The following is an 11,979-nucleotide window of genomic DNA, read 5'->3' on the forward strand; positions in this document are numbered from 1 at the left end:
CATGGATACGAAGAACAGGTCCATCGAGAGTGAACATCTGGAAACTCCTGGCTGTGCCCTCGGAGAGGTAGCACTCAGGCTGCCGCTACCATGTGGGGTGATGAGCCAAGTGGCCTAGAAGGCAGCAGTTGCCACAAACACACTGGGACAGGCACGGGAGGTGGGGGACAGAGCCTCGGCCACGTGCACTTCCCGTTCATCTTGTGTCCAAGTCAGCAGCCTTGGCGCTGACCGGCTGTCAGCCCTTCCTGCTTGCGCTCAGGAAGGGAGGGATCAAAGAGTTCCTCTTGCCCCATCCCTGGTGTTAACAGGGAAAGGTCCCTTAGCCACCTGGCCTGGGAAAAATGCTTCACACACAGGTCTCAAGATGACTCATGGCCACTGTCATTGTGCTCCCTGGCCAGGTCACTCCGTAGGGACACTCACAGCAAATAAAGTCAATAAGCAGGGAACATGCGGGCCTGGGCCGGCAGGGGAAATGCTAGCATAACGGTGCTGCCTGTTTTTGTCTTTCCATGATCCCATCCCGGTCAGAGGCTTCTCCCGCTCCCAGCAGCGACCGGCAGTGTCTGTCATGACCCTTCTTCCCAATTTCCATGGAAAAGCACAAGCATCTGTCCCGAAAACAGGCCAGGGCACAGGCCCAAGTCCCAGAATAGGGACAACTGCAGGTGTGAGGAATTTAAGTAAAAAGGCAGGATGCACACCTGGGCGGTACCACCAGCCCTGGGGAGGTTGGGACGAGACGGGACGGTGGGAAGGTGGGGGGAGTGCACAGGCCTGGCAGGAGGGGCCTCGGAGAGGGGAGGGGCAGTGGAAGCCCCTTTGGGGCGGGGAGAGGGCAGGGGGCGTGGCGGACAGGGCGCAGTGGGACCTGGACCGACCTAGTCTGCAGGGATTGGGGCTGGGGAGGCCCTGAGGGCCCCGAGCCACCCTGGGCTCGCTGTCCCAAAGATTCCCAACGCAATCTAACTGGGCGCAAATAAATGGACACGCAGGCGGCTTCCAAAAGAGGCGAAACCGTTTATCAAGTCGGCGCCGGCGCGGTATCTACAGTATCTACAATATCTACACGTATCTACACCGCCTGCAGGCGGGGCTCTCGGGTTGTCTACACTGCAACTGCCGGCCGGGCTGCGGGCGACGCGGTCTCCGGGAGAACAATAAATATCACTTCCTTCCGCCTGCGACCGGGCGCTTTGGCACTGGCGGGCGAGGACCCCGTGGCCCTGGGGGCCGGGGAAGGACCCGCGGTGGCTCCGGGGAAGGACCCGCGGTGGCTCCAGGGACTGGGGAACCGGGATACTTCGATAGCCCAAGGGGCTGAGGGGTGGCGAGGGAGCCCTCATGGCTTCGAGGCTGGGGAAGGGGAGACCCGAGGTGGGCCCTGGGACTGAGGGAACGTATTTCTTGCTGGCCCTTGGGGCAGGGTGGCCGGGCCCCGCGAACCTCGGGGCTGTTCGGGGCCGGGGCAGGGGCGCGGCGGGGCGGGGCCCGCGTTATCTGGGGCAGTAGTCGTAGGAGCCGGGCTGCGCGGCTCCGGCCGACGAGTACATGTTGGCAGCCGCGGCGGCGGCGGCGGCGGCGGCGGCGGCGGCGGCAGCCGGACTCACGGGGTGGTGGTGGTGGTGCGGGTGAGCATGCGGGTGGTAGCCGTGGCTGCGCAGGCCGGGCAGGGGGTAGGGCGCCGGCCGGCTCTTGGCTCCGAGGTAGTGATCGTAGGCGGCAGCCGGATACTTGTAGGGGTGGTGGTGCAGCGGCTCCGATGCGCCGGGCGCCTCCAGGCGCAGCTCGGGGTGCGGGGGACTGGGCCGGCCTCCAGGCGCGCCGGGCAGCGGGACTAGACCGCCGGCACCGCCGGCCCCGGGCAGCGAGGGGCTTAGCACCCGGGCCAGCAGCTGCGGAGGGTGCGCCGCATCCCCGAGTACTGCCTGCCCGCCCGCGTCGCGCTCGAATTCTCGCCGGGCCTCAGCCGCGTCTGCGGAGAGGGCCGAGGAGTAAGGGCGGCCGGCCGTGGCCGCCGAGGAGCTCCGACGCCCCACTCGAGGCCCTGGCGGGGAGAAGGCGCTCGGCCGCCCTCGGTGTTCCTGACCCGTCGGTGCGAGCGTGCCCGAGACCCCGCGCCGCCGGCGTCCCGAACCCTCCCCGGGGCCCGCGCCCCTCTGCAGGCGGCGGCGGCGGGCGGGGCGCAGCCGTCGGGCCGGGCGGGCGAGTGCGCGCTTGCCCGCCGCCGCTGCAGTTGTGCAACCGGCGCGAAAGCCTGGAGCGCCCCGGGGGCGCAGGCAAGGTCGGGCGAGGCCGCCGGCCCGGGGAAGAGCGCGCACAGGGCCGGGACCCGGATCCCACGACCCGGGCCCTACCTTTCTCCGCGCCGCTGGGCTGCGTCGGGGAGGCCACGGGGTTCCGCGAGCGCGCGAAGGCGCTCATGAGCGGCAGCGCGCCGGGCCGGTGGTTCCGGGGCCTGCGGGCGAGAGGCGGGTCAGGGCGGCGCCTGCGCCAGGCGCCCAGCGCTCGCTCACTCTGGGGAGGACACTCACCAGTCCTCAGGGTCGCAGTCCCGGAAGCCTTTGGCGAAGGGATTGCTGGCAATCTTGAGCTGCGTGATCTGCAGGGAGGTGGGTGAGAGCAAGCCGCTGGAGCCCTGCAGCCTGGGCCACCCGACCTCGGCAGAGGACAGGGGAGTGTTAGGAGAAGAGCACCAAGGGCCTCTCTGCTGCCCCGACAAGAACCAGCCCACATCTGCCTCTCCTCTACGGAGCTGGTGCTCCCTCCTGCAGGGGGCGGGGGTCTGAGCCTCCTCTCTCACTAGGGAACCCCTCTCTGGTGTCCCCCAAGTGGATGGGGATGGAGACCCTGTGCCCCTGACTGGGACGAGAATGTGGTCACCACCCCCTTCCCTGTGCAGCGGGGGGCGAGGGGAACGGGGCGAGGGGAACAGAGCGGGTTCCCTAGGAATCTGGGTACACCTCAGATCAGGCCCCTGATGGGGAGTTTCCGGAATGGTTCGGAAAACAAACTTTCAGGACAGTTGCTGCTGGAGGTCAAGCTGATAGGAGGCTGGGCCAGCCAGCCTCTGGAGGGAGGGGGCTGCTTGAGGCCCTTGGGAGTGGGGCTCCAGTTGGGTTGGGCTCCACTGGGACCACAGCCTGCAGGTCTAAGCGGACCTACTGTCCCCAAACGGCAACTGAAAATTGCACCCGCTTCCCCAGAGCCATTGAATCTGCTCAGGTCCTCCCCACAGGCCCTCACCCGATGGTTCTGGTAGGCAGTGACCGCGGTGAATCGCGTCTCCTCAAACACAAAGGTTTTAAAGTTCTCCTCGGCATATTTCTCGCTATCTTTGCGTGGGTCCACATAGACGACGTGGAAGCGGGGCTGGTATCTGTGCATGGAATTCAGAATAATCTGGAAGACAAGGTGAGGAATCAGCTCTAGCGGTGGGGCTGGGCTGAGGATCTGGGGTGGGAGCCAGGAAACGGGCTGAGGTCTGAGTTGGCAATGAGTTTCCTGGATAAGTTGGGCAAAACCCTTAATTCCAAGATGAGGCTGGGTCACTGGGCCAAGAGGAGGCTGTGACCCACTGGCAACTGCCAGGAATGAGCTCCAAGCAGCAAAAGATCTGGGTTTAGGTTCTGTGGTGCCTGCCCAGCGGCCTCACTGGCCTGGACTCCATAAAGCCTTTCCCCAGCCCCCTTGCACGGCCCCATCCTTTCCATTAAAAAAGCTTCCCGCATAAAATCAGGAGTAGGGTGAGAGAAGGAGGGCGACCCCTCTCCCAGGGCCCAGGTCCACTAGGCTGTGTGACCCCTGACCAGAGGCTGCTCTCGTCATCGGCACGCCAGTGCTGCCCAAGCTCTGCCTCAGCCTCTGGCCTCGCAGGGACTCTAAAGGGCCTCCTCGGGGGCAGCCGAGAGCCTCCTGGAGACAGCCGAGGGCCTGGGGACTCTACAGGCCTCTTAGGGACAGGCGGGTGCCTGAGGCCTTGCTTGTGGGACACCAGGAGCCTGGGGAGGCGATCGCTCACGTGGCCGTTGTCGTCCAGTAGGTTGTTGGTCAGCTTGAGCTTGTCAAAGGACACGATTTGCTTCATCCACTGCGCGCCCTTGGCAGGCGAGTCGGGGTGGTAGTGCACGCGGCCTGGCGTGGCAGGGTCAGCCTTTCCTGCCACCAGCCAGGAGGAGCTGTGGAAGGCGTACCTGGAGCGGCACGGGGCAGGGTTGTGCATGTGGAGGGAAACCCAGAGGGCCTTGACCCCTGTGCTGGATGAACCCTAAAATTGCCTCTGAGAAGTTTCCCTGCCTGTGAGATTGAACCCTCTGCTGCCACACATGCTGGGAGCTTTTCCGAGGGGGGCTATGGACTAAACACAGAACTCCCACCCACCCCAACACTCAAAACAATCAAGGCACTGGACACCCTCTGGGGCACTGAGCGGGGAGGCTGGGCTCCCACCATCTCATTTCGCTGGATGCGGGTCCTCCCAGCCAGTGCCGCTGCGGTGGGAGCCCACACTTGGTCTTGCCGGGCCTCAGGCACAGGGCAGTGCTCATTCTCTTTATTAATTGCTGTTAATTGTCCAGGCAGCTGAGGCCCGCCCTGCATAATCTCTCCCGGCCACCCCACCTTTCCGGCCGAGCTCCAGGATCCAGAGTTCCCTGGGGATGGGGGAAGGGAACTAGGCACTCAGGCTGGCCTCCTGGGAGAGGGAGACTTTAAGAAGTCCGGGGCTGGGTACTTGACTGACTACCCTAGGGCCACACCAGCCCAGGGGCGCAAGAGCTGTCTGCAGCCTGCAGCTCAAGGGGCTCCCAGAGGCGGGTTCTGAGAGCACATGGAGTGGGATTGTTGGTCTGGGGTCAGATGGGAGTGGAGGAGGGAGCGGGTTGATTGGGCAGCATCGCAGGTGCCTGAAGAGTTTCATGGTGCAGACGACCCTTGGAGTTGGGTCACCAGGCAGAGACCCGCCACTTTCCAGGGTGCCCTCCCAGGTCCCTTACGCTCACAACCACTCGCTCACCGGTAGCGCTTATCATCCACCGGCACGAAGTCCATGAGCAGCATATAGTCGGCCATGGGATCCATGCCGAAGAGCTTCACTTGGAAGGTGGGGAACATCCTCCTGGGGGTGATGAGGCCTCGGGTCACCCCAGCTGGTAGAAGGCAGCCCCCCTTAACTTGCCGGGGCTAGCAGCCCCTCTGCTTGGCCCCTCCCTCCAGCCTCTGGGGGCTGCTGTGTCATCCCAACCCTTGGGCTCCATCTCTCCTGGCTTAGCTGCTCTAATCTGGGCAGGCCCCACTCAAGTGGGAGCTCAGCACAGCAGGGGAGCCTCCTGGGCCGTTCCTGGACGCAGAAATGGCTGGCCCAGCGCTGGAGACCCCACCTTCGGCAACCTTGGACTGCATAAACCCGGTCTTGCCCTTGCTGACTTTTTGGCCTCTTGGTCCCAGCTTCGGCCAGCAGCAGGGTGCCTAACATGCGCCCTTAGCAGAGCCTCCCCAAATTGATGAAAGCAGCTCCCGGCTCCAACAAAGTGAAACCGGGTAGTCCCGTGTGATTTCAAGGCGTACCCGCTGCCCTTTTAGCTGGGTCTTCAGCTGTTACCCAATCCCCTCAGTGAGGCGAGGGCCCAGAGCCCTCACTCCCCTGACTCTCAGGGCCCCACTCTATCATGGCCCCATGAAAGAGTCTCCCCACCTTCCTCAGGGCACAGGCAAGCTTCCGCTCCCCTTAAGACACATAACCCCAAGACGCAGCTACCCAGGGTGGACTCAGCTTATGTCTTTCCCATTCCTCAAATCTCCCCTGCTTTGGACCCTGGCTCAGTAACCCATCAGGGCTCTTGAAAGGACATTCTGCAGTACCTGGACGGCTGTAGGCCATGGACAGGCCCCATATGATGGCGCAGGAGTAGTGGCCGTGGGGCCCTTCAGGACAACACAAGGATTGGCCCTCACTTGCCCTCCCCACTGCCTCCCCTCACAAGCAACTCCCTGCAGAAGCCTCTGAACATGGGTTCCCAGGTGAAGCCCAGCACCAATAAGGCCCTTGCGGGGCTGGCCTGAGCCAGAGGCTGGGCTGCCGCTGTCCTCAGGAAGGCCTGTGTGCCTGGGACGGCCTGGAAAAAAACCCACAGAGCCGGAGCGGAGCACAGGCCCAGGTTCCTCAGGAAGGACGCTGGCAGCGGGGAAACAGAAACTACCAGAAGGCTTTGCAAACAGGCCCTGAGCTCCCCTTGGCTGTTCTAACTCCGAGCTGGTGTGTACATTTAGACACAGCCCGGCACCCGCCTTTGTCTACTGGTCAAATCGGGTGCATCTGCAAAACTTGTTCCCCTTCTCTCTGGGTCTTTAAAACAAATACAGGCCGGTTGGGAGGTGACGGGCCGTTCGCTACAGAGCCAGGCCCCACAACTATGGGGATCTAGGCTGAAGGAAACTGGGTAGCAACTTCCACGGAACAGTGCACGCTATTTTTAAGGGTAATCTTCTCCTGAAAGTGTTCAGAGAGCTGCCTGGCTGCTGCTCTATTATCTTCCCCGCATAGACTGAACTCCAGAACCGAACCAGCGTTTCCTTGAGGTGGGATTTACTAAGAGTCGGCCCGGCCGCGAGGTCCCCTGGACGCCGCTGCCTGCCCCCAGCCGGGTGCGTTCCAAGCCGGGCCGGTTTCTGGGCCGCGCGGCGTCCTGGGGCCGCCGGCGGGGTGGACGGGCGAGTCCCACCGGGCTCCTCGCCGGTTTCCGTGTGGCCCGCGCCGTCTCCTCCCGCCCCGGCGGAGGATAGGTGAGTGTTAGGAGGGGAGCGCCGGGCGGCTGTCGCCGGAGCCGGGACGGCGGACAGCGAGGGAGGCAGCGGGGCCCAGAGAGGCCCGCAGGTGGCCGGCCGCGCCCCCGACCCGGCTTTCGGCCCCGCTCGCGCGGATCCGGCGGAGGCCCGCGGCCCTGGCTGCAGCACGTGGGGAGGGTCGCGGCGTGGGGAGGGGCGCCCTGACCTGCCGGCCTTGGTGACGATCATCTCGGTGCCCAGCTGGTTGAACTCGTCCCACAGTGCCTTCATCTCCAGCTGCACGCTCACACCGGCCACCTTCGCGTTCTTCTTCACCGGCGCCTTGGCTGCGGCCGCGCAGCTGGCCCCGGGGCCCTCGGGCTCGGCGGCGGCGCTGGTGGCGGCCCCGGCGGCCGGCGCAAACGGGTAGGCGTGCGGCGGCGGCGGGCCCGGGGCGCCGGGGGCGGCGGCGGCGCACGGATCGTAACGCGGCGGCGGCGGCGGGGGCTCGCGCGGGCCGTATGGGTCGGCGCCGGGCGACGCGGCGCCCGGGAAGCCCCCCGCGGCCCCCAGGCTGCTCAGGCTGCTGGCCGTAAAGGCTGCAACGTCGCAGAAGTGCGAGAGCTGCGTGAGCCACGGGCTGGACACGGCGGAGATCATGACCCGCGGGCCGCCGCCGCCGCCGCCGCCCCCCCACCGAGCTGAGCGCTGCCCCGCGCCGCGGGCCGAGTGGCGGGCGCCGCGCTGCGTGCCCCCCAGGCCGCGCAGCCCCACACCGCAGGCCGGCCCGAGGAGGCGCCCCGCCCCGCCCCGCCCCGCGCCCCCCCACCCCCGCGCCGAGACAATGGCCTCACTCCCTCCCCCGGCCCTCGCCCCTCCCCCGCCCCTTCCCCCTCCCCAGCCCCCAGCCCGCCCGCCGCGGCTCGCTCGGCCCGGGGCCCCCCGACCGCCCGGACCGGCTCACCGATGCGCCGGGCCCGTCGGCCGGCCCTCGCTCTGCTGCCCGCCCGCGTGCGTTTCTCCTCTCTCTCTCCCAGACGTTCCTTTCCTAATTTGTTATTTTACCTTTGTCGTCCTCATTTAAATTTTCCCTCCCGATCATCTTTCCTTCTTCCCCTATCTCTGAAGTTTCTCTTTATTTCTGTTTTACTTTCCGCCTCTTGCCGTTTTTCTCCATCCTCGCCTTCCTTTTCACTTTATTTTTAATCATTCTTTGTCTTTCTTTTAGTCGGAGCCTTTCCTCTTATTTCTGTATGTTCTTTGTTTTTTATGTTTTTCTTTTTCAAAAAAAAAATAAAAACTAAAGTCTTTCCTTTTTTTCTTTTTTATAACTTTGCTTTCTGTCTTAAATTTTCCCTTCATTTTCTCTCTTCTCTTTCGCTCTTGCTTTTTATTGCCTTTTCGTGTCTTTCTGTTTCTCTCCTACCTTCTTCGGGTATTTTGTGTTTTCTCTCTTTTGCTCAATTTCGTCTCCTCGGCTTCCTGGCGGCTTTCTCTCCTTCTGTGAAACTCTTCTGCACTCTCCTCTCTTACTAACTTTCCTCCCCTCTCTCCAAGCTCACGGCTACCTCTGCTCTTCTTCCCAGCCTCACTGACCCTCTTCGCGGCCTGTGTTTACCTGCGTGCCCATCTCCAAAGCTGGGCCCCCAGGCTGGTGAGGGGACAGGCTTTGGGCGGGATGCTGGCTCTTCCTCTCTACCCCAGAGTTGCAGCCAGAAGCCTGGAGCCCACCCTACCAAGAGCTGCCTCCACCTACTCTGCACCCGGGCCCCATAGCGCTGAGGCAGGGGGTCTGGCGGGCGGGCCGGTGTAGACAAGGCCTGGAGGCTCACCTTCCATGTCTCTGGTGACCGTGCTGAAGTGCATCCCGGTCGGGGACCCTGGCAGCCAGCGAAGCTTCACCCAGTCGGAGGACCCTGAGCCCTGGTGGGCGGTGCGCTCTGCCGCCTGGGCTGCAACGAGAGAGGCGATGCTGAACGCACTGGCCCGGGGAGACAGCGGGCTCCGCTCGTCCATAGGCGCCCAGCGGCCTGGCCGGCGCCGCCTTCCACTGCATGTGCCCAGCCTCGCCGCGCCCAGCCCAGCCCACGAAGCCCCGGGGGCGGGGGCCTGTGGTGCCACTCACAGCCGGGGGCCCCTGGCCCAGAGGATTATGGCGTCATGGGCCCCCCACTTGGGGCTGGTAGCAGCGAGGAGCCCAGACGGGTGGAGCACCCTGGAAGTGCAGGGCCCTCCTGGTTTCCAAGCTCCCTGCCCCCTTCGTCCGTTCCCAGGGACCTCCATGACCAACGCCCCTTGAACATCCCGTTGCTCCTGCAAAGGCACGGCTTTCCTCTGTGCAGCGAAGCCACCATCAGCTTCTACAGCCCCCCGAGGAGAGGTGTCTATACCAGCAGCACCCAGCCCTAGCCCGAGGTGGCAGGGCACCCATGAAGCACCCAGTGGCTGCTGGGGCCCAGCCCTGCCCCTGCTCTTGGCCCCTCCCGCCTCCACCTCCTCCCTGGCTGCCCCTGCACCTGGGTGAGGAGAGGGCAGCTTGGGCTCTTGCACCGGCCACTGGCAGGAGCCCCAGGGCCGCAGCGTCCTCTGTTCCTCGGCGCAACAGGACAGGACCCAACCCAGTAAATGCCCAACAGCCCCCTGAAGTTGGCTCACTATCGTCGCTGGAGACCCCAGCGGAGGGACGCTGCCCAGGCTGCGCAGCCCAGGAGCCCAAGCGTCACGCGCACTTGCGCGCACCGCCCGCCTCTGGCCAGGACGCTTATACATCCGGAGGGTGGGCAGTGCCCGCTCCTCCGACCTCCCTGCGCACCGGCCGGGCGCAGGGAGGGCTGGGGGCGGGGCCTGGTCAGCCGAGGGAGCCGAGGACACGAGGACATGTTGGAGAACTTCAGGCCACTGGATCTGATGCTGCCCCCGGGCACCCAGCAGCCAGCCTGCCTTCCAGGAGAAGCTCTGTGGCGCGACCAGGCTGGGCAGAGTGAGGCCAAAGCCCGCCCCTCAGCCTGGTTTCTAGGCCCAGGCATCCCAGACGCCAAGGCCTGACTTGGCCTGTGCGTTCCCCCACCTACTGTATCCGGGGTCTCCTCTGACCAGTTCAGCGCACCCATGGCTTTCCTGTCCAGGGTCTCTCCAGCTGGGTGTCAACCCTGGAACCTCTGCCTTGCTGAAGCTGGTGCTTGTGGTCAGGGCCACGGTTTGCAAGGCCTGTCTGTATACAACCTCATCAAGTGTAGCCTTTTCTTGCGTGTGCTTGGGATGCAAGTGAGAAGCAGGCAGCCTCTCCCAGATTTTTTAAGATCTCAGGGCCTCAGACCCTGGGCTGGAGAGGATGCTGGCTGGGAACTGGGAAGGCCCGGTAACTGGGGCTGGGGGACTGGGTGCCAGTGGGGAGGCTGGCCCTGCGACTGAGGTCCAGGAATGCACGTGAGTCCAGGGCCACAGCGGGTGAGTATACAAATAGTGCTGCCAGTCTGGGATGTGGTGTGTGTCACTGCCTGTATGGGGTGCCCCATGTCCTGCCCCTCGCAACCCCTGCCACCTGCAGCTGGAGCTTTGTGGGCCATGTCGGAAAAGGGAAACTGTCCCCAGTGCATTTCTCTTGTCCTGAGTAGTCATTCTGGGCCATGACAGTGACAATGACTTGTGTCTCTCAGTGTCACTGAGGGGACCCAGGGACAGGTCCAGTGAGGAGTGCTGTGTGGGGATGGACCAGCTGGTTCCAGGCCCCTTTCCCTCCTCTCTGAGCAGGACCAGTCATTGCCCCCAGGAGCCAGAGTGACAGTCCTGCTGGAGGCAGGTGGGAAGGATGCTGGTGGCCACAGATTTGGTAGTGTTGCAGGAGACATGTCTGTGTTGGCGGTCTGCACCCAGAGAGGCCTGGGTTGGTCGGTGGGGGCATGGGGGAGGGACTCCTGCATGTGCCCCAGCCTGTGGGTGTGCCCAAGCTTGTGTGCTGTGCACATCTGCACACACCTCAGGGCAGTGACCAGATGTGAGGCCTGTGGGTGAGGTGAACATTGAGGACGGAGAAGTGAAAGTGAAAAACCCTGGGGCCTCCTGGAGACTCTGGGTCAGCCCCTCAAGGATCAGTCTAGAGGTCCCCAGACCTCTGTGCCTGAGGTATGTAGGGAGGAGCAGAGTCCTTCCAGGCCCCATTAACCCCTTAGTGCCTGAGCAGGACCTGCAGGCAGGCAGGGGCGGCCAGCGCCACACAGCAGAGAAGAGGCTGTCAGGGTGGAGGAAACCCTGGTCAACCAGAAGGGCGATGGGAAGAGGTGAGGGGCCCCACCCAGCCCACCTCCCTCCGCGACCCTACCCAGCCGGCTGCCTATACTCACTCGCTCGATTTCGGACCCCCAGACACCGCTGCTCAACGCTGGGACCCTCAGGAGCCCTCGGCTAAAGGGGCCCTGAAGCCCTCGAAGCGCAAGGCCGTCTGAGCCTCCAGCCAAAGGGGCCCCGGAAGCCCTCGAAGCGCGAGGCCGTCCGAGCCTCAAGCCGGAGCCGCCGCCTCCACCGCCCAGCGGGATAGGGCTCCTCCGACACTCCCTCCCGCCTAGGGCACCACCCCGCTGCGCTCCGCGGCCCCGCCACCCACCCTCCCTCTTCTTCACCTGCCACCATCCCACCTGCCGTGCCCTCACGCAGCCCGGAGGGACAGCACCGGTCGGGTGGCCCTAGCCCCGCACATGCGGGTTCCTCACGCGAACGCAGCGCCTCGGCACGGCCCGTGGCAAGTGTTCCTCCCTCACCTGGCCGGGCCGCGGTTCCCTTCCTCCTCGCTCCCCCTGCCGGCCGCACCTCCACTGCCGCGCGGTAGGAGGCCTGACTGGGAGCTCCCTTGCGTGGATCAGGAAGGTGAGGTGCGGCTGACGGTTGCAGGATCTGATTCCTCGGGACTCGATGCAAGGCTAGGGCCTGGGCTGAGATGTCTGCTCCGCATGCCATGAACAGCGAAGACAAGACCCCCATTTCTCCCAGCGCAGGGTGCGAGGTGGGAGCTATGATACCATTTTACAGCCCGGAAAACCTAAGCTTGGCTTCCAGTCGCGGGGGGTAGGTAAGGGGTGGGGAGCAGAGGCTTGGCTGAGTGCAGGAGGCTGGAGGGAGGGATGGATGCGACCGAGGACACGCGGCTGCCTTGCTGTCTGGGCTGCACCTCAGCCCTGCCCCAAGGGAGTCCAGTGTGCTGAGACTGGCCCCCCACCCCCG

At 64.5% G+C, this 11,979-nt stretch overlaps 1 protein-coding gene across 7 annotated transcripts; it reads right to left on the reverse strand.

Moving 5' to 3' along the window:
- Window positions 1-1,003: 1,003 nt before the first annotated feature.
- On the reverse strand, window positions 1,004-11,556 carry TBX1 (T-box transcription factor 1). 7 transcript variants are annotated; one of them, XM_033232945.1, is made up of 9 exons: window positions 11,520-11,556; window positions 8,598-8,717; window positions 6,992-7,364; window positions 5,018-5,119; window positions 4,025-4,196; window positions 3,250-3,405; window positions 2,538-2,605; window positions 2,361-2,461; window positions 1,004-1,978 (listed from the first exon to the last, which is right to left on the reverse strand). In XM_033232945.1, exons 2-9 carry the CDS (start codon window positions 8,629-8,631, stop codon window positions 1,500-1,502), a joined length of 1,485 nt encoding a protein of 494 aa, XP_033088836.1. In that variant the 5' UTR covers window positions 8,632-8,717; window positions 11,520-11,556; the 3' UTR covers window positions 1,004-1,499. The 7 variants fall into 7 exon arrangements, with proteins under 7 accessions (XP_033088836.1, XP_033088830.1, XP_033088831.1 ...); XM_033232939.1 differs by lacking the exon at window positions 11,520-11,556 and adding an exon at window positions 9,282-9,514 and having other exon boundaries at window positions 2,538-2,662; XM_033232940.1 differs by lacking the exon at window positions 11,520-11,556 and adding an exon at window positions 9,282-9,510.
- Between the last annotated feature and the right edge of the window lie 423 nt (window positions 11,557-11,979).

This window comes from Trachypithecus francoisi, unplaced genomic scaffold, assembly GCF_009764315.1.
Source record: "Trachypithecus francoisi isolate TF-2019V2 unplaced genomic scaffold, Tfra_2.0 Lachesis_group14, whole genome shotgun sequence".
Classification (NCBI taxonomy): Eukaryota; Metazoa; Chordata; class Mammalia; order Primates; family Cercopithecidae; genus Trachypithecus; species Trachypithecus francoisi.